Here is a 22,817-nt window from a genome sequence, read left to right as displayed (position 1 = left end):
TGGGGAAAAACCGATCTGAGTGCATAAAATCAGTGAAAGGTGGAGGAGGTGTCATGGTTTGGGGATGTTTTCTGCAGCAGCGGTTGGGCCTCTTATACAGATACATGGCAGGTTGAACGCAAATGTTTATCAGAACCTTCAGCAATACACATTTTCTTTCCTGCAAGGATATTCCACAATCAACCTGCAATTGCCCCATCACACTGTAAAATTTAAGTTTCTTGAAGCTAAGAAAACTGAAATAATGAAATGTCCGGTCCAGAGTCCTGATCTAAACCCAACTGAAAATCTTATGGCTAAAAAACCCAATAAAATTACCAAACTATGGAAGAGAGTGGAAGAAGAGTGGACCATGGTCACACCAGCGCAGTTTGAGAAATATAACATTGGTATAACCACAGCTAATATTCCTTTAAATTCTGAGCGATAAAGATTAACAATATTTCAGAAAAAAATTAATAAATAAATCAAGTATTTATAGATTGTCCTCTAATTTAGATCTCTACCGTATATGACCAGAAATTCGGCCAACAAAATGTCAATGGCCATTTTAAACCAAATCAAACTAATTAGTGTGATGTAATATAATGTGGAACCATGAGAAGCAAAAAGAAAACCAAGAAAGAAAAGTCCTAGTAGTCTATCAACTTGCATGCAGAAAAAAAATCTCAAGCCATCAAAGATGTTTGAGCTTGTTTCTCTATCAGAAAAAATCTGGAGAAATTTAGCATTACATCACTTGCTAACTGTCTGCAGGTATGTTGCAAACATCACAATAATCCACAAGTTATACAGTATCCAGTCCTCAGTTAATGTCTTGTGAAGAGAAAAGATGTCTGTGTCCATCATTATGCTGGACGATTGCTTAAAGCTACAATAGAAGCCTATAAACCTCCAAAAATATTGCTTTCCCAAGTGAAAAAGTAATCTCATCTGAATAAGTAGAGAAACATGCACAATTTAAGCAGTTAATACTCAAAAAGTCAAAAACAGTTCTAAACAAACGCCAGTGGACTTTTTCACTCGAGGAAGCATTATTTATTAATATGAATTGTGCAATTAGCGGTCTTTCCATGCATTTTATTGTTTTTGTACCACAAACATCCAATAGGTTTATTAGCTTTTAGTGAAGTTCTCTTTGTGCGTCTTATAAATTCAGATGTTCCAAAACTCATTATTTTGATACTTCAAACATGTTTTAAAGTCATTTGTATACCAAACATCTTTATATTACATTGACAATCTTTTGTAATAAACACATTATTCGATTTTGTGAATTGTGTAAAAATAAGTGTACGAATGATACGTTTGATTAAAGACACAAAAGCACCGTAAGTACTACACTGTGATTTAATATTTGTAATAAAAGTTTTCAACAAACAAACAAAAATCGGCCATTATGAGGATGTAATTATTACAGCAAGAGCCTCCAACAAGGAGGAGGTTTGAAAACATTCAGAATACCGAATACTTCTCTCATAAACATGCTATGAAAAGGAGAAGGCTTAGTAAACCAGACACACAAAGGTGTTTAGTGCTGAACCACTACCTTTACCTGGATTCTAGCAGACCTCAGAAAACTTCAGAGGAAATCAAATCAATGGCTGAGCAAACATGAAAATGGTGTCACTAAGTTGCACATATAAAAATAGAACATTTGCCTTCGCAAGCTATCAAGAAGCATACAGTATCCAGTTTCAGTGTAATAAGATACTATAAGGTCACTTATAGAATCTCAGCGCTGATTTAACACTATCTCTTAAGCCGTCTGCGACAAATTCTCTGGGAACCGTGAACCTGTAACAGAAGCAGCAAATCTGAAATGGAGAAAAACATACTCAGCTACGAAGACTCGAAAAGTTACATTATTTACAAACGTGTTGAGGATCTCCTCCTTACCAACAGACACGAAACTCTTCTACCGAACCGAAGCAAGAATAATAAACCATGTTTCGGCTGAAAATCAGTTTAATTAATGTTTGTGAGCTCTTATACGAGTAAGGACTTCAAATGTTGTCTAAAGGGTTTCCAAACTACCGCTGCTCTTAAAAGACACTTTCTTAAATTAAAAAAGTGCAACAACCTGTGTATGTGCCAGAGTTACATCTATGAAAAAGTGTTGCTAGGCCATGCTGAGCACGAGACGGACATACAACAGTCGAGATCAACTTAATAACCACTGACGCAATTAGCAACGGTCTTCTAAGCTACATGAAAGGATGTTTCAGCGTTAAACGAAGAGCTCGCAGGCAGAGATCGGGTTTGCAGCTCACTGTGAGCCATAAACTCTACCGTCAAACTACACTTCTGCTTCTAGATACTGACTCTGTGCTTCAATGTTCTTGAATTGGTCTACAACAGTCGCGGACAAACTGTTGATGAACCAAAATTCCCTCTTTTCCACATGACAGGAAGCAGATGGGTGTGGCCTCCATCCACTTCTGTTCTGCACATAAAATTAGGGAGGTTAAAGCAATCGAGAAATGAAGGTAAGACACACTACCGAAAGCATCGAATCAAACAAGACCCTCTCATTCAAAAACGTCAAGATCAAATTTCATTGAAAATTCTAAACTAATAAATAAAACGTTTCTAATGTGACAGGCCAGCTCCGTTATGACCCAGACATCTCATCCCTGGAGTCTGACTGGCCTCTCCACGAGGGTGATGAAAGGAACCATGCGGGTCGAGTCTTGCCACGAACAAAGCTCCACAAATGAGGTAACATCTAGATTTAATAAATTAATACACAGTTAATTTTGCTGTCGTTTCATTTTTTTTTTTTTCATTTGGCAGTAGGGGTTCACTCTTTCTTTCCGTACATGGCTCTTTCGCCCTTTTCTTCTGGCGGGGTCAGAGAGGCCAGAGGTCAGTCTTAGTGGACGTGCTGGATGTATGGATGCACAAAGAGGGAGCAGTAGAGGAAGGATCATTCAGTCATTCACGCATGCTCGCACACAAAGAGAGTGACTCCAGAGCAATCCCAAGCTCTTTACTCCTGCACTGAACTGCTGTGTGTGGTAGTGCTGGGCTTGCCAGCTTTTCGTTCATAGTTCACGAGTCTCTGTCCAACAAGGTACCTGCATGGATGAATAAAGAACAAAACACAAAGCCCAGCCGTCAGTAAATAAGGTGTGAAGTGACTGACTTTTTTTTTTATTTTTATGCAAGAAGTCCCTTATGCTCACCTCTGCTGCATTTTTTAAAAAAAATCTTATTACAACTGCAGAGTTCTGCTTCAACCCTAATCAAACACACCTGAACAAACTAATCAAGGCCTGAAGGGTTACTAGGAAGCTACAGGCAGGTGAGTTTTTATAAGCGTTGGAGCTAAACTCTGCAGGACTGCGGCTCTCCAGGACCAGAGTTCGCCATCCCTGCACTAGACATTTGTATTGCTTCTTAAGAAAGTAGTTAATTTCTGACACTCAAGACTCACTTGTCATTCTTGATGTGCTCATAAAGGCGCTTGAATTGTCGGATTTGGAAAAAGAGGATGCCCATCAGCACCACTACCATCAGGAGGAAGGGGTAGATTCTCCTCTGCACCAAATTCTGCATCTCCATAGTGACTCCTATCCAGAGACAGGAATAGAAGGAACCGATAAATGAACGTACGGTAACGTTTCGTAACATGAGAAAAAAACCTCTCCAGGAAAAACAAGTCTTAAGATACATGTTGGTTTTTTACTGATTTCAGGCAGAAAATGTTCTATTTTGGGTGACTGAGGTCCTTCAGAATTCACCTTGCCTTCTTAATGCATGATAGATATCCATAAACTAATTGTACCACACAGTCACTGATACACCCAGAATACTCTCAGCGGTGCAGCAACAGAAATTAGTAAGTATATGTGAACATATGTAGTAAGATGGTGATCTGCTCTTAATTGAGCCCCAAAGGGAGTTGGAAGTGACCCAACAAAAACAAACAGGTATTTACTGGAATCTTAAACAACAGTATACAACTCCCATATAGAGTATGAAGGGTGCCCAACTGTTCAGATATCATCTGAATCTTGCACTTAAAGAGCTCATTTACAATGCAGCTGTTATAACTGGACTTTTTCCTCTTTGAATGAAGCCACTCTAAAACCTCTTTTAATATATACATTTATTTATTAAGAAAGTAAATATGGGCAAAGATTAATGTTTTTTTTTATCGCGATTAAATTGCATTATTGTCTATGATTAATCGCATTATGCACAAAACTAAAAATGCATTCAACAGTGGTGTATTGTGCACTTTTTTTTCATGTGGAAGTAGGTCTACTGCTACATGAACAAAAGTGAACATTTGGTTTGCAAACATTTTAAACAAATAAGATGCTATTTACAGCAGTGCTCCTTTTACACAGTAGCAGTTACAGTATTTATTGTAGCCTAAATCTCAACTTATAACAAATGTAATTAAATATAAAACTAGCCATTTGAGACTTGATGGGCGGGTAGAGACTCGTGTGCGGGACGTTGGAGAATAATTAGGGTGTGCTCATACTAGGCAATCTTAACCGTGCTGGAGTGCGTTTGACCCCCAAAGCCTGGTTCATTTGACTAGTGTGATTGTTCCGTTTAGAAGTCCCTGGCTCGGTTGGAAGAGGGTGGGCTAGAGCACGGTTCAGTTATACATAGATCAGTGAGTGTGAGTGCTAACCACTCTGTAAAAGCAAATCTTCTGATACGTGCTGCATGATTGCTTGAATATTTCTGTGCAGCAAAAGCCTGTTACCGAATCCTATACGACTCAAAATATTAAACCACAATGTAAACAAAACGATTTGCAAATTTGACTTAAAATATACATGTAATTATTTAATTTTATATTTATTATATTTAGAATTAAACCAGAGGCGTATTTTTCTGGCATGAAAACAGTTAGTTTTTAGATTGACTGAACAATTACAGCATCATACTTTTCAGAATTATAACAAATAAATAAAAATTACATTTACACTAAATACAACTATGCCTAATAGAAAAATGTTCTGAGAAACAGAGCTTTGACTAACATGGCATTGTTTATACCTACCTAGAAGGGGGACGATGCCTACAGAGATCACATAGGGGATGCAAAGAGAAAGCAGCAGTACAGCAATGACCGGGGCCGCCAGCTTCCTGATGATGAAATGAAGGTCAATGTTCCTGATTCCATTGGCATACACCTGAAAAGCAGTAAATTATTCAATTAGTGAGTCCGTAACAGCACCACAGAGATCATGAGCAAATGATAGACACTAACCTGCTCAATTACGGTCTTCAACCACCACTGGGGACCCATGAGGGTGATGGCAGCAATGATTTTGGCATGTAGCACTCCTAAAGCCCAGTCCTTAACGATAAAGAGAGAGAGAGAGAAAAAAAATAAATAAAAAAAAGGTCAATACCGCTGGCACAACCATACCTCTGCTCCACTTAGCGCCTGTGGAAATTAAGTTCTCCAAACAGGATGGATTAGATTAGTAGGGAAAAGGAGTCTTTTGAGTATCCCTTTTAACATACATGTGGCTTCTTAATGGAGAAACCTTATGCACTGTGACCATCAACACATTTTCTCTGGTGATGTTCAATAAATGACAATTAAAAATGACAATTTCGTCATTTATTTACACTCATGATTTCAAACTGATTTTGAAATACAGAATAAAAAAATAAATATGACCTTTGAAAGCCACTGGTTCTAACATGCAGTGTGACCAAATATCAACTATGTCATACGGACTGCTTTTGATACTTTAATAGTGGGATTTTGTGTAATTTTGGAGCTTGACCGGCCCAGTCCTCATTCATTTTCATTAAATGGAAAAGAGCAGAAAGAATGTTCTTTACAATAAACCTTTTGTGTTACACAGAAGAAAACCACAGGGGTTTAGAACAACATATTTATAAATAAATCTGTTCTTTTCTAACTGAACTGTGCCTTTAAGAGCAGGACTCCTATGAGTGCTTTACCTGCCAGGGGTAGAACAGAGGCGTCTGATCCAGCGGCACTCTAAGAGGAGCTACAATCACCAGCTCAAACAGCAGTCCCAAGAGCAGAGGGATCACTCCAGCCAACAGCACAGCCACAATCAGTGTCTTCATAATCTGAATTCACACAAAAACACCAAAACGGCACATTAACAAAAAAAAAGAGAGTAACAGACAAAGTAGACACTGATCATCTGTCTTTGGTTTCAGCCATGTATGCAGTATTTTATAACTATTTTAAAACTACTTGGTCTAGTCCTCTCTTTTATTTTTAAGCCACAATGAAATCACTGCATTCAGTACCATGAGGGTCCACTCCTCAACCTTGAGCAGGATGATTGTCCGCCCCTGAGGCATCCAGGCCAGCATCACTGTGATTGCTCTGATGGAGAGCCAGCACACATACAGCCCACACGCTGCAGTGTACAGCTCATGGATCTTAGCACTGCCCGTCCAGAAGGACATCAGCCAGCGTCCAGTGAACACTGCGATTAACACAAATAAACAATTCAGAGCACTGCTGAAAATCTGAGAGACAAACTTTTCTATGCTCTCATTCTCTGGAAGCTTAAAAGAAAATATTTTTAAAAAAGCAGATTATAGTATTTTTTCAAAGTTATACTCCCTTATGATCACCAAGGCTGCATTTATTTTAACGAAAATAAACAGTAATTTAAATTCTGTTATTATTCCATGGAGCATAGGAGAAGATGTTTTGGCAACACTTTACAGTGTCCTTGTTACATACAATATTACATCTATTTATTATAGTAATAGCAGTAAATTATTGATAATTACATGCAACTAACCCTAAACTAAACCCTAATCCTAACCCTATACTAAGTTCATGTTGCTGTGCTGGTCGCTGTCTACATGCAGTTTTAAGGAACAGCGACTGAATACTTCAACTTTTAAAACTGCTTTAAAACACCATTAAAAAGGTCCTTAAGACTAATGTGCTTTTATTCTTTTATACACTGACCACTTATAGTACTTCTGAATCCTTTTTTAATATCATCATTGCAATAAAAAAAAAAAAGTTCAACTAGTACAATACTTTAAATTCCCATTTGTGTTCCACTGAAGAAAATAAGTCATACAGGTTTGATTAAATCAAGACGGTGAGCAAATGATAAGACATCCCAATTTGATGGACGCTCACCTGGTAACGTGAGACACACCAAACTGGCCAAAAGCAGCGTCACGCACATGAACAAAATCAGCAACACAATCTACAGGTGGCCAAAACAGGAAGACAAATATTAAAAGATCATTCATCTGAAAATCAGATTCACAAAATCAAAACATTCACTGAAATATAAAAGTATACAGGACAGAGTACCCTTAGAGGGAATTTCATTGGCCGGTGGTAGGGCTGAAAGCCCACTGGGCCCCCCTGCTGCAGTATGGCCTGGTGGGCAGCGTGCAGTCCTTCTCCCACCACAGGAATGGCGTTGTTTCGGGCCTGCTGGTTGTTGTTGTTGGGCTGCTGGTTGGCATTGTTCTCATTGTCTTCCTGGTCTCCCAGCAAGTAAGAGTGCAAGTCCCTGAAAGCATTGATTGAGATGATCATTACTCCTTCAAGATTCAAGAAATTCAAGAAAGAAAGAGAGAAAAGGTGAACTAAGCCCTCCAAGTAAAATCAATGTGTTGATTATAATGAAATACCACATCATATTTTAACCTAACCACAATACATTTTAACCTAAGACCTATTAAATCAAAACAAATAATTGCGATTATAACATCAACAGGAATATTCTACAATTATGATTTGTCATGATCGCGCTACCCTAACGCCAAGTTCAATTCCAGTGACAGATTTCTTTAGGACAACACAGAGAGAACCAGGAAAAGTCATTTCAGTACATGAGGTTAACAGACGTAATGAGCAACAGGGTAAATGTGTATAAAAGACTCACAGCAAGTAGCCAGCGGTCACGGTCCACGCTCGCACCAGACCTTTGAGCCACTGCCGCGTATGTCCCTGTTCCAACAGAGCAGGAAGAACAACCTGCAACAATAGCAACTCCAGAGACAGCTCACTCACTGGAGCATCGCTGAAAGAGAGAGAGAGGGAGAGGAAGTCATTACTTATTGTATATGAACGACTGGTATCACTGTTCTCATTTAGCGAATAGAGCGGTTCATCCATAATGCTAAACGTCCACGGGGTCTCTATGGAATTGGTTTTTAAATAAAATTGCCTGGGCTATCGCATTTTTCCTGCCCTTTTGGAACTCTTTAAATAACAATTTCACACCATGACTCCCAGACAAGTTCATTTCATACATTCAATTCATAAATACTAAAAGGAACGTTTTAAAAATAAAGTCAACACTACTGCCCCTTTTATGTGAGTGCATGAGCTTGCTGTGGTGTGATTAACCCTACTACCGTTGTAGTCGTTCTGTAGCAATTTAATTTTGCTTTTAAACCATGATTTTCCAGGCGTTTTCTGCTTTAAATTCTTTAGCTCTTTAAAGTTAGTTAGTTTTGATAGACTTTCAATGTTTTTAGCATTTATCAGCTGAATAAAATTATAAAATAAAATCTGAAATTTATTATTATTGGTTATTAAAACTTTTAAGTTACAATTATCAATATACCGTATTTTTCGGACTATATGTCGCACCTTAGTACAAGTCACATCAGTCCAAAAATACGTCATGATGAGGAAGAAAAAACATACAAGTCGCACTGGACAATAAATCGCATTTATTTAGACCCAAGAACCAAGAGAAAACATTACTGTCTACAGCCACGAAAGGGCGCTTTATGCTGCTCAGTGTAGACTACGGGAGCACTGAGCAGCACAGAGCGCCCTCTCGCGGCTGAAGACGGTAATGCTTTCTTTTAGTTCATTTCTCTTGGTTCATGTCAAATTAATTTTGGTAAATAAGACGCACCTGACTATAAGTCGCAGGACCAGCCAAACTATGAACAAAAGTGTGACTTATAGTCTCAAAAATACGGTAACTACTGTCCTTGGTGTGAGCAGCTCTTAATTCTACTCATAAATTGAAAACCAATATTCTAAGAACTCATTTCAGAGTTAACCTGAAGAGTCAAACAACAGGCCAGGAGAGAACAGGACATTGTAATGTTGAAGCTAAAAATTAAAGGGAGAGTATACCAATAAATTAATATTCTGACATAATTTACTCACGATCATGTCCAAACATGTACGACCACAGAAGAGTATTCTTATTTTGAAAAAGTTTTTTGAAAGTTTTTGGTTTTGAAAGTTCAAAGAGAAACTTCAAACATCAGGTTTCTCAGTCATTCAAACCATAATTAAAAGCCCCCATCATGTGAAGGATGGCCTCTTTCTACAGAAGCAGGAGTCAGTGCCCTAGCAAACACTACAGCTGTTCAAAGTACTCTCATAGTGACCAATGTACACAGCACAGCTGAGAGGACAGCAGGGTTACACAGGGTAAGATACACAAACATAGAGTGAGGGGACTTTCTATGACGTTACAGTTGTGGACATTATATTAATGGCTCTCTGCAATATCAGACTGTAGTAATGCGGTGCTGGGAATGATGACATCAGGCGTAACACACCTGCCAAATGATGCAACAGGCCCACCTGACACTACAGAGAGTCCTGATACTCATTAGGTAACGAAGCAAAGGTCTGCCATGACAGCAGTAATTAGCCATTTTTATGGCCCTTTTAAACAAAGTCACACAGAGAAAGAACTTTGCTTCTTCTGGCTGTAATCTCTGACTGGATTTATACACAAAGTTTAGATAATTATCACAAGGAACATTAAACATTAAGACTTTGATAATGAGATGGAAATACATTTCATTTACCTGTAAAGCATCACATTGTAGGGAAGAAATAAAGGGAAGATGTGTTTGATTATCCGGATAGGAAGCCACAACATGAGGAGAACGATTGAGCCAAACACAACCTGAAAAGAGAAAAACCTGTTCATTTAAGAACACAGAAAAAACAGAAGAGTACAGAGCACCTTAGGGGACATGGTGATGGAACAAAATATGTGATGGAAGGAAAAACATTTCAGTGCTTTCTCCTGAGAAACACATTTGCATACTCATGAAAGTATTGTGTTCCATTGAGAAACTTGAACACTGAAATATAGTTTTTCCTCCCACTTCACATTAATTCCATCACAAAAGTTTTGCGAGTGAATGCAAAGGTTTCTAGGAGGAAAACTATTATTTTGCAAGAGAATGCAAAAGCATTGAATCATTTTTCCTCCCATCTAATTTTCTTTATACTGTGAAATTTAAGGGGATCATTTGAAAAGGGTTTCAAAAAGAGGTGAACATTTACCCACCACTGATAGTATGAATCTTCTCAAGTGTCTATATATTGGTAGGTGTATCATTTCTTGCACTGGGTTGAAATCTGGATCATTCAGATTTCTGAGAAACCACAAGACTCCAGGCCTTAGAACCTGAGAAATACAAGGACAGCATTCTAAAAAATCTCCTGAAAAATCTCCTGCGTGATTAAACTGATTTAGAAATGCCCACCTCTCTAAGTAGAAGAATGAAAGAGGCGAAATAGAAGACGTAGACCATCCCCACCAGCCAGTGGAGGAACATGGTGGTCCCTGGAGCGGATTCAAAACTCAACTCTCTGTCTTTCAATGAGGCATCAAACATTTCCTACAAAACACAGAGATACATTTTTTTTTTACCTTTACTGTATGAAAAGTACTAAGGATAAGGTTCCTAAACTAAACTTACTAAGGCTTAAAATTTGCACTCACGTTTTTCTTCATAAAAATAAAAAAAAGAAATGAAGCAGAGCAGCTAACATTGAGATAAATGGGAATGCTAAGCAATCCTAGCTTAAATCAGCTCCAAATACTAGACCTTTTTGGGCCAACATGACCAAAAATGAGTGCGCATAGCCTAAATTAATTTGATGAATTGAAAAGAAATACCAGAGAGCAGATATCAAGCCACCAGCCGCAGATGAGGGGGAACACACCAATCTCTACAACTACTAGAAGAGACACCTAGAAGAAACAAGATTATAATTTAATAGGAGCTTCAATAAAAGACATACATGACAGGTACTAAACAAGAGGCAAATGTAAATTGCATAAATAAGTGTATCAGGCACAGGCCTGTAATCTAAGCTTATGTACCCAATTATAGCATTAGCGTGATTGAGAACATAGAATTACCGTAAATCCCAAAAATCGTTTGCAAAACCAGTTGTTGCAACCAATGTTATCAAGTCATTGTTTCTGCCCTTTCTTACTCAACAAGTATAGCAATCCTGGCTTTATAGAACAGCACATTTAAACTGCTGATGTAACTGACCTTAACCACAATGTAGCAGACTCCTAACAAGCGGCGTGATCTTTGAAATCTCACCAGCGCTGCTAATCCCTGAGATCTGAATTAAGGAAAGGAACATCAGAGACTAGATTACAGGAACTTCCCATCTTAAGTCTAGTTAACATATGAGAAGTTCAATGTTCTAAACAAGACCCTAACTGAAATTGTTATGGCTATTAAATAGATATGGCTCTGACGTAAAGTGTGGTCACATAAGTGAAATTTCAGCAAAGTTTTGGGCAAAATTTTCAATAGTGTCACGATATATGAGGCACAGCTCACACAGAAGTCACTTTCAAACCAAGCAACTTTCTGTTGGCTGACACGGTGAATGCACACGACCAACATGATTCATATTGAGTCGATTCCCACTGAAACTGAATTTGGCCTGTAAAAAAACAAACCCCGAACAAGGGTAAACGGCACCTTTAGGAGCGTTTCTGTAATTCTGCCCTAGAAGACAACATAAAATGACACTGGATGACTTGGAGGTGGATGAGTGGCAATTTCACACACAAAAAAAAAAAATTGCCTAGACATATTTGGTGTGTAACTTCCTGAAAGACTTGGTAAACCAGAGAAGGTAGGTAGTTAAGCCGGGTGTACATGGTGCAAGTTCGGACAACAAAGTGACAAATAAAAAGAGAGATTTATTGTGCAGTGTAGAGAGCGGAATGATTTCTGAGCTCGTACGACAGCAAAAAACACACCAGCCTTAAATGGTGATTATTTCAGATGTTATTGAGCGTTTAAGGATACATGACACACAATGAGTGTGATGGCCAAAAGGACATATCCAACTATAGTGGTGATGAGTCCCTCAAAGTGTGAGGCACGGACCTGAAAGCAGATGCGAGACAATTGTCAATATTGAAACTGCATTTACATTATTTATTTATTTTTAAGTCAAGCTAGATAAAAAAAAAATTCTAAAACTGATCTGATACTTACATACTCTTCAAAACCAAGTCCAACCACTGAGAAGTGGCCAATATGGTAGGGACAGAAAGCTGATATGATTTCAAGAGTAGAAGTTGGAGAACATAGTCAGTGTTTTCATAATGGGTTACTTAACATGAATGCATGAATGTTATAATTAGATTTAAACTAATCTGCAGTGATGCTTACCAAACACCAAGATGAAGAGCGTGTTGAGTGAGACCACCCAGAACACATGCTCCTAAAACAAAAATAACCCCCCCCAAAAAAACACATTAATTATTGGTTCTTATGAAATGGATGTTTTTTGAGAAATGAAATATTTGTGTCACTCACCAGAAAAACCAGGGACCCATCAAGCCCAAGCATCTGAAAGAAGGGGGGGGACAGGTTTAATGTTTTTCTGAAAGATTCTGGTATGATGCATGTATGATACAGTGACATATAGTCTCACCCTTTCCCAAGTGAGCTCTTCAGCTGCACGATCCCATTCCAGAGCATTCCAGTTCATATCATCTGCACAGAACATATACAATTTTGCTGCCCAACAGCTTTTTGCACCAGTCAACATTTATACCCAATGAAACATTGCTCATTTGTTTAATTAAAGCCGTCATACCCTGTGCTCCATTGTTGGCATCCGCCACATCTTCGGCTCCTCCATCCTCCTCATCTTCATTATCCAGCTCCATCTCTTCCGCAGCGTCAGCGGGGAGGTCAGGAGCTTCAGCCGCTGCAGCGTTTTCTGCTGGAGGTTCGGCTGGTGCAGGCATGGGCTGGTTTTCACCACCCCCATTACCCTGGCCAGCAGCCTTATGGATAGGATATTAATAAAGAAGAAAACGTTCTACTGACTGGAATCAACTTTGGTAGAGTATATACATTTGTCAAGTAGTAGTAAACTGCATCTGGTTCAAACCAATAAAAAAAAAACAAAAAAAAAAAACAAGCAGCTATTTTGGTAAGAGTGCAGTCTCCAGATTCAGGAGATAATGGGGGATTTGAAGATGACAGAAGGTCAGCCAGGCTACTGTGTTGTGCTCAAATCAAAATGATAATTAAAGTAAGAATGAAGCAAAGTAAACAAAGAGGGTCATGTGCAACCTGTATAATTGGTCTCTAAACAATATCAAGCTTTTCAGAAAGTTTCGCTGACTTTAACTGCAACAGGAATGTTATTTTTGCTGTACAGAAGTTGCCAGTGCCAAAAAAAAAAAAAAACACCTGAAAGTGCCATATTGCAATGTGACACTAAAAACCGGAGTAATGGCTGCTGAAAATTCTGCTTTACCACCACAGGCATATATATATATATATATATATTCAAATAGAAAACAGTCATTTTAAATTGTAAATATATTTCTTAATATTACTGTATTTTCCGCACTATAAGGCGCACTTAAAAGCCTTAAATTTTCTCTAAAACTGACAGTGCGCCTTATAATCCGGAGCGCCTTATATATGGATCAAGGCGCTCTGTCAAAATGTTGACATTCCCTTTAGCACAGCTCTATCTGGTGGATGCATAAAGCAAATCCAGTCAAACGTATGACTGCAGTGTATCTTCTATTCTATGCGTCTTATAATCCGTTGCGCCCTATATATGAAAACAGTTCTAAAATAGGTCATTCATTGAAGGTGCGCTTTCTAATCCAGTGCGCTTTATAATGCGAAAAAAAAAATCCATTAAATGCAACCTTGATGCAGAGTCTTCTTTCAAAAACATTTGTAAAAAAATTCCTACCGACCCCAACCTTTTGAACGGTAGATGCCAATGTATAAATGACAACTCAAATAAAAAGAAAGTGCATTGTAAAGTGAATTTGTATTAATGTATCACCATTGTTTATTCCAAATCCATTCAATTTGAGGGTGTTATGCATTCAATATGATGAAAAGCAGCATGTCACATGAGTCTCGTACCTCATTGGCCGGTCCTGCAGCATTGGCAGGTTGCTGCTGATTATGCTCCAACCACAAAGGAGCTCCACCGTGAACAATCTGCTCCCGCAGCCACACCAGACTGATGAAGGCGCAGAGGGTGCAGGTCACCACAAAGCAGCCCTGCAGGCAGTCAGCAAGCAAGTTCTCTCTGCAGAGCATGAACATTCACTGATCATCACTTCTGAAATATCCATCCATTACAATTCCCCACGCAACCCCATCCACGGCTAAACCCGAGACCACAGCAAGTATTGAAATAACCCATCAGAGTTCACACTAAGCCAATAAGCAACGCAAATAAATATTTTGAGGAGAAAACTTGAGAGCTTTCCTGTCTTGTACGTACGTGGAGAGCATGTCTAAGGGAAGAGTCAGGAGGGAGCTTACAGATCCAGTGAACAGACACTTATAGATGCGACCTACAGGAAAAGGAGAACATTACATATGAGTAACATCACATACAATGCACAACATAGTGATAAAGAGAGTGTACTACTCACAGCGTACCAGACTGTGACCTCTGGGCATCACTTACATGCTGTTAGAGGTACAACCCCCAGCCAAGCGAAGGCAACTAGCGTGTAATGAAACCAGTATCGGATAGCCGTGCCTATACTGGTGACCAGTCCTGCGAAAATGTCCTGCACCGGGAGCCGTGAAGGCATGTCTGGGGAGTAAACTGAAAGGAAAAGAGATGAGGATTTTAATGCATTTTATATTACAATTGTTGATAAACAGTTTGGGCTCCACTGGAAGTGTACCATTCAGTACTGAAAATTGGGATTATAAATGTAATTTAATTCCAATTTAAGATGCTCATAATCATCTGCAAACTGTTTAAGTGAATTAACTAATCAAATTTGTTTAATAAATATATTTAATATAGATCATGACTTTGAAAAAGCAGAACTCTGCAAACAGAAGTGTAAAAGAGGCATCTCTTCCAAACAATGAGAATAAAGAGCTTGTGTGTACAAGAACACAGTGCCATGCTTCACTCTAAAACACAAAGCACACTATAGTCATTTAATTAAATCACAGTCTTTGTGATTTAACATTGTGATTTTGGTGCCGGTTTGATAAAACGTGTCATTCTATGTTAAGTAATACATTAAGTTCCCACAGAAAACTGAAGTAATGCTTTCCATAGGGCTTGTGTTTAAAGTCCTTCCAAAGCTTCTGAAGAGCAAAGACTAAAACTAAGTTAAAAAACCTAAATTGTAGCAAAACCATGCAACAACTCACTCTGGGTGTAAAAGGTTTTTTCACCTCAGCAAAGAGCAGCTACGTCAGACAACACGAGTGCCATGCTTTTACATCACATGATCAACCCATAGAGCCCGATCGCTCTGAAGCACACAATTGCTGCTATTGAACTGGCCATTCCAGGCCGCTGTGACTCTATAGAACTGTTCATGGCTTTACCTCCCCTGAAGAATAATATGAGAGTGGGTTACTTACTTGGTGTGAAAGCAAATCTGTGCTTGCATAATTCGCAGTACTCTTTTCTGCTGTGTTTAAGCCACTGCACCAAGCTGTGAAAACACAAGAGGGGGGCAGGAAGTGGATGTGAGGATGATGATCTGACTTGTGTGAAAAAGCACAGAAAATCCTGCTTCATTTCCCATTCCCATTCCCACATGGGAAGAATAACAAACGCTGGAACTCCATAGTTAGTTACCGTTACATTGAGGACCCCTGAGCTCATATGTTACAGCTTGTCAGTTAGTCAAATGGGTGTTGCTGACTCCATTCAGTAACCAAAAACAACAAAAAGCTGAACACAAAGCCTAATGAAAATAACTGGCCCCAATAGAAAGGTTAACTCGATCTACTGACAGACATTCAGTTCCAGAAAATGCCAAATTAGTCGATTTAGGGTATTACAGAAATGTGCAACACAACCAAAAAACTATATTCTTTTTTTATTTACCATTTTCTTTTGCCAAAGCAATATACATTATCATTCAAAAAGTTGTGGTAAGTAACTTATTTTTTTTTAAAGAATTTAATACTTTTATTCAGTAAGAATGCATTCAACTGATCAAAATTCCAGCAAAGACGTTTATAATATTACAATATTTCAAATAAATGTGGTTCCTTTCAACATTCTGCTCATCAAAATATCCTGAAAAAAAAAAAGATTTTCAGATCAGATTTTCCACAACTGTGGATCTTCCACATCTTAACTATGCTTAATGCCTGCACTTGTTGACTTTTAGCTCACTAATGGACAGCAAGGCCTTTGTCAGATCAGATCATATTCTTGTTTGTCAGAGTTTGGAACCCCTTCTTACATTGCAAGTGGTATTCCATTTCACGCCGTCCCATTTTTTGGCCATTACTGACACCTGGAATTATTACGGCAGGACAGCAGGATCAGTGTGGTTAACTGCTCAAATTACATCCTCTGAATTTTATAGCAGGTATAATAAACTAATAATAAAGTGCCTTTAGGCATGAGCCAGCTGTCATCTTTGAGCATTACTTCTAATGTCCCATTTCTGAGTTAAAAACAACGCACACGTTGGAACACAAATCTGACACGTTGGCAGGTACTTAACATTGTTTGACCCAAAAAGCATCTTATAAAACAGTATAAAAATAGTTATACTTACAGTGAATTCGTCACCGAATGAACAAAGTTCTTACCATTCTTGGTGGATGAACTTAATGCTTCCAGTACACACGCAGGGATGGAAGAGGGGTTTGTCCTGAGTTCCCTCAGATCGACACACCCTACATATATCAGCTGCCAGAAAAGATGGGCAAAATAAACATTTAAAACAGATATATACAGAACACATTCAATTAAATTAACCGGATATGAGTGTTGCAACAAACACACTGTACCTGCCAAATCATGAAAGGCTATGAGTTAAGAAATTAGACTTAATTACACGTTGTGATTTTCAATTTATACAGATGAAGAAGAACAAAATGGAAGACACATGCAAGATTATTGCCAATCAATCTCCTGGTCATCTTTACCCTCTTCTTACAACTTGCTTACAACTGTATAAACTTTAACTAGATAATAATAATTAACAGGAGAGACAACTATCACACATAAACATGCCGTTCAAATATCAATGGGTTTTAAAGACAGTGCACGTGATTTGACTGATCTACTACGTTGAATTTTTCTCATCATATTTCATGTGCGTTTACACCTGATACACAAAAATACACAAATAGACCATTCCACGTAAGTTGTATCATTTTATGATAATGGCTAAAACTACTTTATATGATTAATGTGCTTTAGAAAAATTCCCATGCCGTTCTATAGTCAAAATCAAGTTTAAATTCAAAATAGTTTCTTTAATTTGCTGTTCTTGGAGGATGACAGCTGTACTATACACCAAGCTTGCATGAAAACATTTAGCTCGATCGCTAGCTTGCAAAGGCCACATCGGTTAACGTTACAGATGCATATTTGGTTGCGCGCTCGGCTAAATCATCATAATGATAAACATACTTTAGTCAAATCACATTTAAAAATCAACAACAAGCAAACAGACAGCAGCCACGATGCCTCCGTGTCTAGACTGCTTACCTTCTTCGGCGGTGTCCATCTTGTACGGTGACGCACTGTCCTCTTTACAGTCAACACATAACACACACCGCGGAACAAAACACACAATATCAGTTTACGACTATCTAAAATACATCATGACGAAATCGATCGCCGCATAAGCCCAGACCAGGCCCCTTTTTTCGTGTAGTGCTTTCAGATAGCGCTGATCAAGCTACTGGTTAATCGACTATATTACAGCTCCGCTGAGCATGTTTGTGGCCTCTGGATCTGAATGTGCTGCTAAGGTATCGATTTACGGCAGCACAGCGCGCACGCGCAGAGCACGCGACACTTTCTGACGTTTTCCGGAAGGTGACTGCGCTAAGCTGTGGATAAATTCAAGGGGCAAGGAACTCGACCGGAAGTTGAAGTCGGGTGGGGGCTGCCATCTTTTAGCAGAACTTCACTTGCGTTAGCATTCCCATTGACTCCCATTCATTTTGGCGTCACTTTGACAGCGAATAACTTTACATCTGAGGCGTTTAAAGACTCCGTTTGTCCATTATTTATTTCTAAAGATACACGACAATGTATAAAGGGCTCCATTACCTTCTATGTTACATTATGGCCCCGTATAAACAGTTTTTGTAAAAAATAGGCTAACGATTGCGTCATAACCACTCGGCTCTCTGTCGCATTACCGTACAGACAGGAGGAGAAGCTCGCAGGCAATTAACTTAATATGGCGTACTGGCGTTACAGTTTAAAATACTATACAAAATAATTAATCAGAATACTTACTCCTGCTCACTCACGACAAAGAACTCCCCGCTCAAGCTTGCCGTCTCTGCAAGATTAACGATGGCAGTTTACACGCACAGATACTAGAAGATTTACATCTGTCAGACAGGTTGCTGACGTTGTCAAGCTTCGTTTGAGTCTGCGCGTCAGAAACGGAAGTGCTAAAAAACGCTAAAAATGGGCTTCACTTGTCTCAATTGAGTTCCAATGGTGTCGCTGTGTCCATTTCTTTTACTGTCTATGGATAAATTACGTACAGTACGAACTACTACAGCTCGATATGCATAATGTTAGCATATATATAAATTATACATTAAAGTAAATAAGCATTAAAGATGCTATTATTATTATTATTATTATTATTATTATTATTATTATTATTAAATACAATACGGAATCGGATTGGGAATTTTCGATTTTTTCGATTAGGAATATGGACTTTTTACTGGCCTCTTTTATCAGTATGAGATATAATTTTATAATAAATATGACATAATACTTAATTAAAGGAATAATGTTGGATTATTTGCATGACAGGACAAGGCATCGTTAGAACTACTTCATATGAGATAGTTGGGTACAGAGGTTTAGGGTCACGGTTCGGTTCGGTATGTGCTATGTTCAGGGGAAAAATAAAAATAGAGAAAATAATAACAAATAAACAAAGCAACAGCACAGCTAAATACAACAAAGAGCAAAGATATAAATAAAATAAACAGTGTTTTTCAGGTGTTTAACAGGCACAGAAATGTAAAAGTAATCAAATGTAAAATAACAGTACATATTTCACTGTACAAATTAAAGACCAATCCCTGAAGTTGCAAAAGTTTTTCATTTAAGAGAAGTGATTTCCCTGTCTTTTGTTGTTTAACATTTAAAGCACAGACAGCAGGAATAGACTGCTGTTCCTCCACTTTTTATATTTAAAGAATTTGCCACTGACGATTCAAACGTGAGTTTTGAGAGGTGTAGAGTAGCACTTATAGTTTGTGATTCTCTGATCACAAAGGCAGACATGGTTTTATGTTTTCGTGGCACCATACACAATGTTTAAAAACACAAGAAAAGTCATTATAATCAGTAATTATGTCCCCACTGGATGCAACAAATGCCTAGTTTTTAATGGGTTTTATTGGTCTTGTCTCATCGTGCTGGGAAAAAACGGCATCACAGTATGTTAAGCAGCATAACATTTCCATCACATGCTTGAGGTATTCAGCCAATCAAAACACACTGGATAGCTGGTCAATCAGTGTACACCTGGCTTTCCAGAACGATGAGCTTTGTAAAAATTGAAATTACAGTGTATAGAGGAGCAACAATAATGTACATTATGTGAGAAAAAAAATGCATAATACATTGCATAAACACATTGCATTATACACAACAAATACACAACTTAATATTCTTTTTAGCAATGTCATATGACCCGTTTCAAACATAATTCACAGACCTAGTACACTGATACACATGAGTAATCTTTCTCAACTGTTTATGTTCACTTAAGACATCGGTGTTTGCAAGAGGGACATGATGAAAACATTTTTTGAGTTAGTCTATCAGTTCAAATTCAAGTCTTGAAAGAGAACCGCGGTACATACCAAGAGTACTGTGATGCGCATTGTGGGAGGCTTTTCAGTTTGGTTCTAATATCTTTACACCCCTAACTTTTACTGAATAAAAATAAATAAATGAAGCTTTAAACAAAACAATAAAATACTCATCAGAATATGATCACTCCACACCTGAGAAAATACACAAAATAATTCATACAATATAAATGCAGAAAAAATGGACTCTTATTTTCATTACTAAAATAATAGTATATTTAATATATTTATTATATTTAGGATATTTAATTAGGAACAACAGGCTACTAAAAATAAGCTACTTAAAAATAAAATAAAAAAAGCTTACATGAGAGAGGCAAAATGTTTGTCAATATTGTAAAGAAATAAATGAAAGAAAGTACCTTTCATCGCTAGTTCTTGTCTTTCACTGTCTCTATCATTTCTGATGGAAGGTTTGAATGTCTTGGCATAAAAAACCCAAACAGTATCAATTCCCTCTCCAGTGACATCATCAGGAGTCTAAACTCTGGAACTCAGTTTGGAGCTTGAATTCAAGCTGCTCCATCTGTGGAGAAAACAACCTTAATGTTAATGTATATAGCTATATATGTGTGTGCGTGTGTGTGTGTGTGTGTGTGTGTGTGTGTGTGTGTGTGTGTGTGTGTGTGTGCGCGCGCGCGCGTGTGTGTGTGTGTGTGTGTGTGTGTGTGTGTGTGTGTGTGTGTGTGTGTGTGTGTGTGTGTGTGTGTGTGTGTGTGTGTGTGTGTGTGTGTGGTCATCAGATCTTACCATTTGAGGAACCCCAAAGATGATCACATTGGAGTACTCTGAAAAACTGACCTATGAAAGAGACTAACACATGTGTCATGATTACATACAGATTATTGAATCGATCTGTAAATACTAAGTTATTAAAATCTTAGTTACAAATATAACATTTAGATTATTATTGACCTGTCTGTTCTCACCTTCCAAAGGTCAGAAATATTAAAAGTTGTGTTGTGATGAATACCTACAGTTGTATCTACATTTTATATTTGATCTAGAAGGGGTGCAGAGCCAGAGGTGGTTTTGTATGCAAACATCAATGCCTTGAATTTAATCAAGCAGCTATTGGTAGCCAGTGCAAATTGATAAACAGAGGTGTGGGTAAACATGGGTTCAGCTCAAATTCTACTGCCTTGAAGTCAGCGATAACTTCAGGAACAAGATTTTAAGGACTGTTAACAGATTAATAAACTGTTATCAAGTTACATCAGTGTCACAGTTATTGTAATACTGATATATTGTAATACTAGCCTGTATAACCTACCACTGTACTGAATGATTTTTTTTTTTTTTTCATATTCTATGATATTTGCATGGTACTGTTGTTACGATCTGGTCTAGGGGCATGAGAGGAGGGTAACAAAAATTGCGAGGAGAGACTGAGAATACTCCCATCTCCAGGTCCCAGGACAAGCACCGATCACAACACCACCAGGTTTCTAAGTAAAAAGATATAACAGGCTTTATTTTAGAAACTCACTATTCGTCCATCTCCACTGCCGATATCCACCAGACTCGAGAAGGAGTCAATATTTTGTTCGTTATCTGGCTCGGCTCGGTGTTCATCTTCAGTTCTCTCTTCACAGCAGTTCAGTCAGTTTACTGTTTGAGTAAATGAATTACTCTGGGATATTGGTTTATTCTGACTCAGAGGGATTGTCAGCCACATTAAAAAAGTTTACAGCTTAAGTCATTTGTGGATTAATGCTTATTGGAGACGCAAACCGTTTAAAACGATTCAGTTCGATCTGGTGAACTGGTTCAAAAAGCTCTGGTTACATCGAATGATTTGTTCGCGAACGGGATATCACAAACTGCTTTGTTTTGAACTCTCTCACACAACAGACACGGAAGAGAAGACAATGCTGAATAAAGTCGTAGTTTTTGCTATTTTGGGACCAAAATGTATTTTCGATGCTTCAAAAAGTTCTAACTGACCCTCTGACGTCACATGGACTACTTTGAAGATGTTTTTCTTACCTTTCTGGACATGGACAGTATACCGTACAAACAGCTTTAATGGAGGGACTGAGAGCTCTCTGACTAAATCTAAAACATCTTAAACTGTGTTCCAAAGATAAAAGGAGGTCTCACGGGTTTGGAACGACACGAGGATGAGTTATTGATGACATAATTTAGATTATTAGGTGAACTAACCCTTTAAGAACGTTTTCAGTCCGTGTCCTTGTTGTAGGTACAAATGGGAGACAAACTTTCCTCCGTTCACTCACTGCATAGAGAGCGACCAATGACCCTCCGACGACACAAGTTGCAATAATGCCGAGTCGTTTTTTATAACTACTTTCACCAGCTGATCCCTGCTTATAAGTCTCTGTGGAGGGATTGGATTTATTGCGGCAGTCAGACATCATGAAATGAATGAAAGCGGTGGGACTCATCAGCTGACCCCCTCAGATTGGCCAATAACATCACGCAGCTTTTGACAGATTGGTCTGTTTGCATTTCACGAGACGAGTACTTTTATATGGTTATTTTTTTAATTGTGATCTAAGTCCATCTCCTGCAATTACTTTTATACACCAGAAGGGGGCACTATTGTGCGGATGCACTCAGTGTGTGCGCTCATTACACATCTCTGGCTGCTGCTGGCTGCTGCAACATAAAATGACAGTTGTAATGAAAACTGTATTTTTTAGCGTTTCTAAATGCTATTATGACGAGCGCCAATAAAC

The 22,817-nt window shown here is 38.3% G+C and overlaps 1 protein-coding gene and 1 pseudogene across 1 annotated transcript; both read right to left on the bottom strand.

Annotated features, from left to right (window-relative positions):
• Positions 1 to 1,332: 1,332 nt before the first annotated feature.
• LOC128029934 (E3 ubiquitin-protein ligase MARCHF6) lies at positions 1,333 to 18,028 on the bottom strand. The gene is made up of 26 exons (XM_052617425.1): positions 17,744 to 18,028; positions 16,837 to 16,936; positions 15,646 to 15,719; positions 14,720 to 14,863; positions 14,531 to 14,603; positions 14,164 to 14,332; positions 12,860 to 13,052; positions 12,695 to 12,756; positions 12,577 to 12,609; positions 12,430 to 12,481; positions 12,253 to 12,311; positions 12,061 to 12,141; positions 11,284 to 11,352; positions 10,899 to 10,973; positions 10,483 to 10,617; positions 10,284 to 10,403; positions 9,793 to 9,893; positions 7,890 to 8,027; positions 7,310 to 7,514; positions 7,130 to 7,199; positions 6,271 to 6,452; positions 5,950 to 6,084; positions 5,240 to 5,329; positions 5,030 to 5,162; positions 3,440 to 3,575; positions 1,333 to 3,080 (listed from the first exon to the last, which is right to left on the bottom strand). Exons 1-26 carry the CDS (start codon positions 17,760 to 17,762, stop codon positions 2,993 to 2,995), a joined length of 2,736 nt encoding a protein of 911 aa, XP_052473385.1. The 5' UTR covers positions 17,763 to 18,028; the 3' UTR covers positions 1,333 to 2,992.
• Positions 18,029 to 20,239: 2,211 nt separating this feature from the next.
• On the bottom strand, positions 20,240 to 22,493 carry LOC127940036 (ATP synthase subunit C lysine N-methyltransferase-like; annotated as a pseudogene).
• Between the last annotated feature and the right edge of the window lie 324 nt (positions 22,494 to 22,817).

This window comes from Carassius gibelio, chromosome A2 (assembly GCF_023724105.1).
Source record: "Carassius gibelio isolate Cgi1373 ecotype wild population from Czech Republic chromosome A2, carGib1.2-hapl.c, whole genome shotgun sequence".
Taxonomy (NCBI): Eukaryota; Metazoa; Chordata; class Actinopteri; order Cypriniformes; family Cyprinidae; genus Carassius; species Carassius gibelio.
This window is presented reverse-complemented; position numbering and strand designations above follow the sequence as displayed.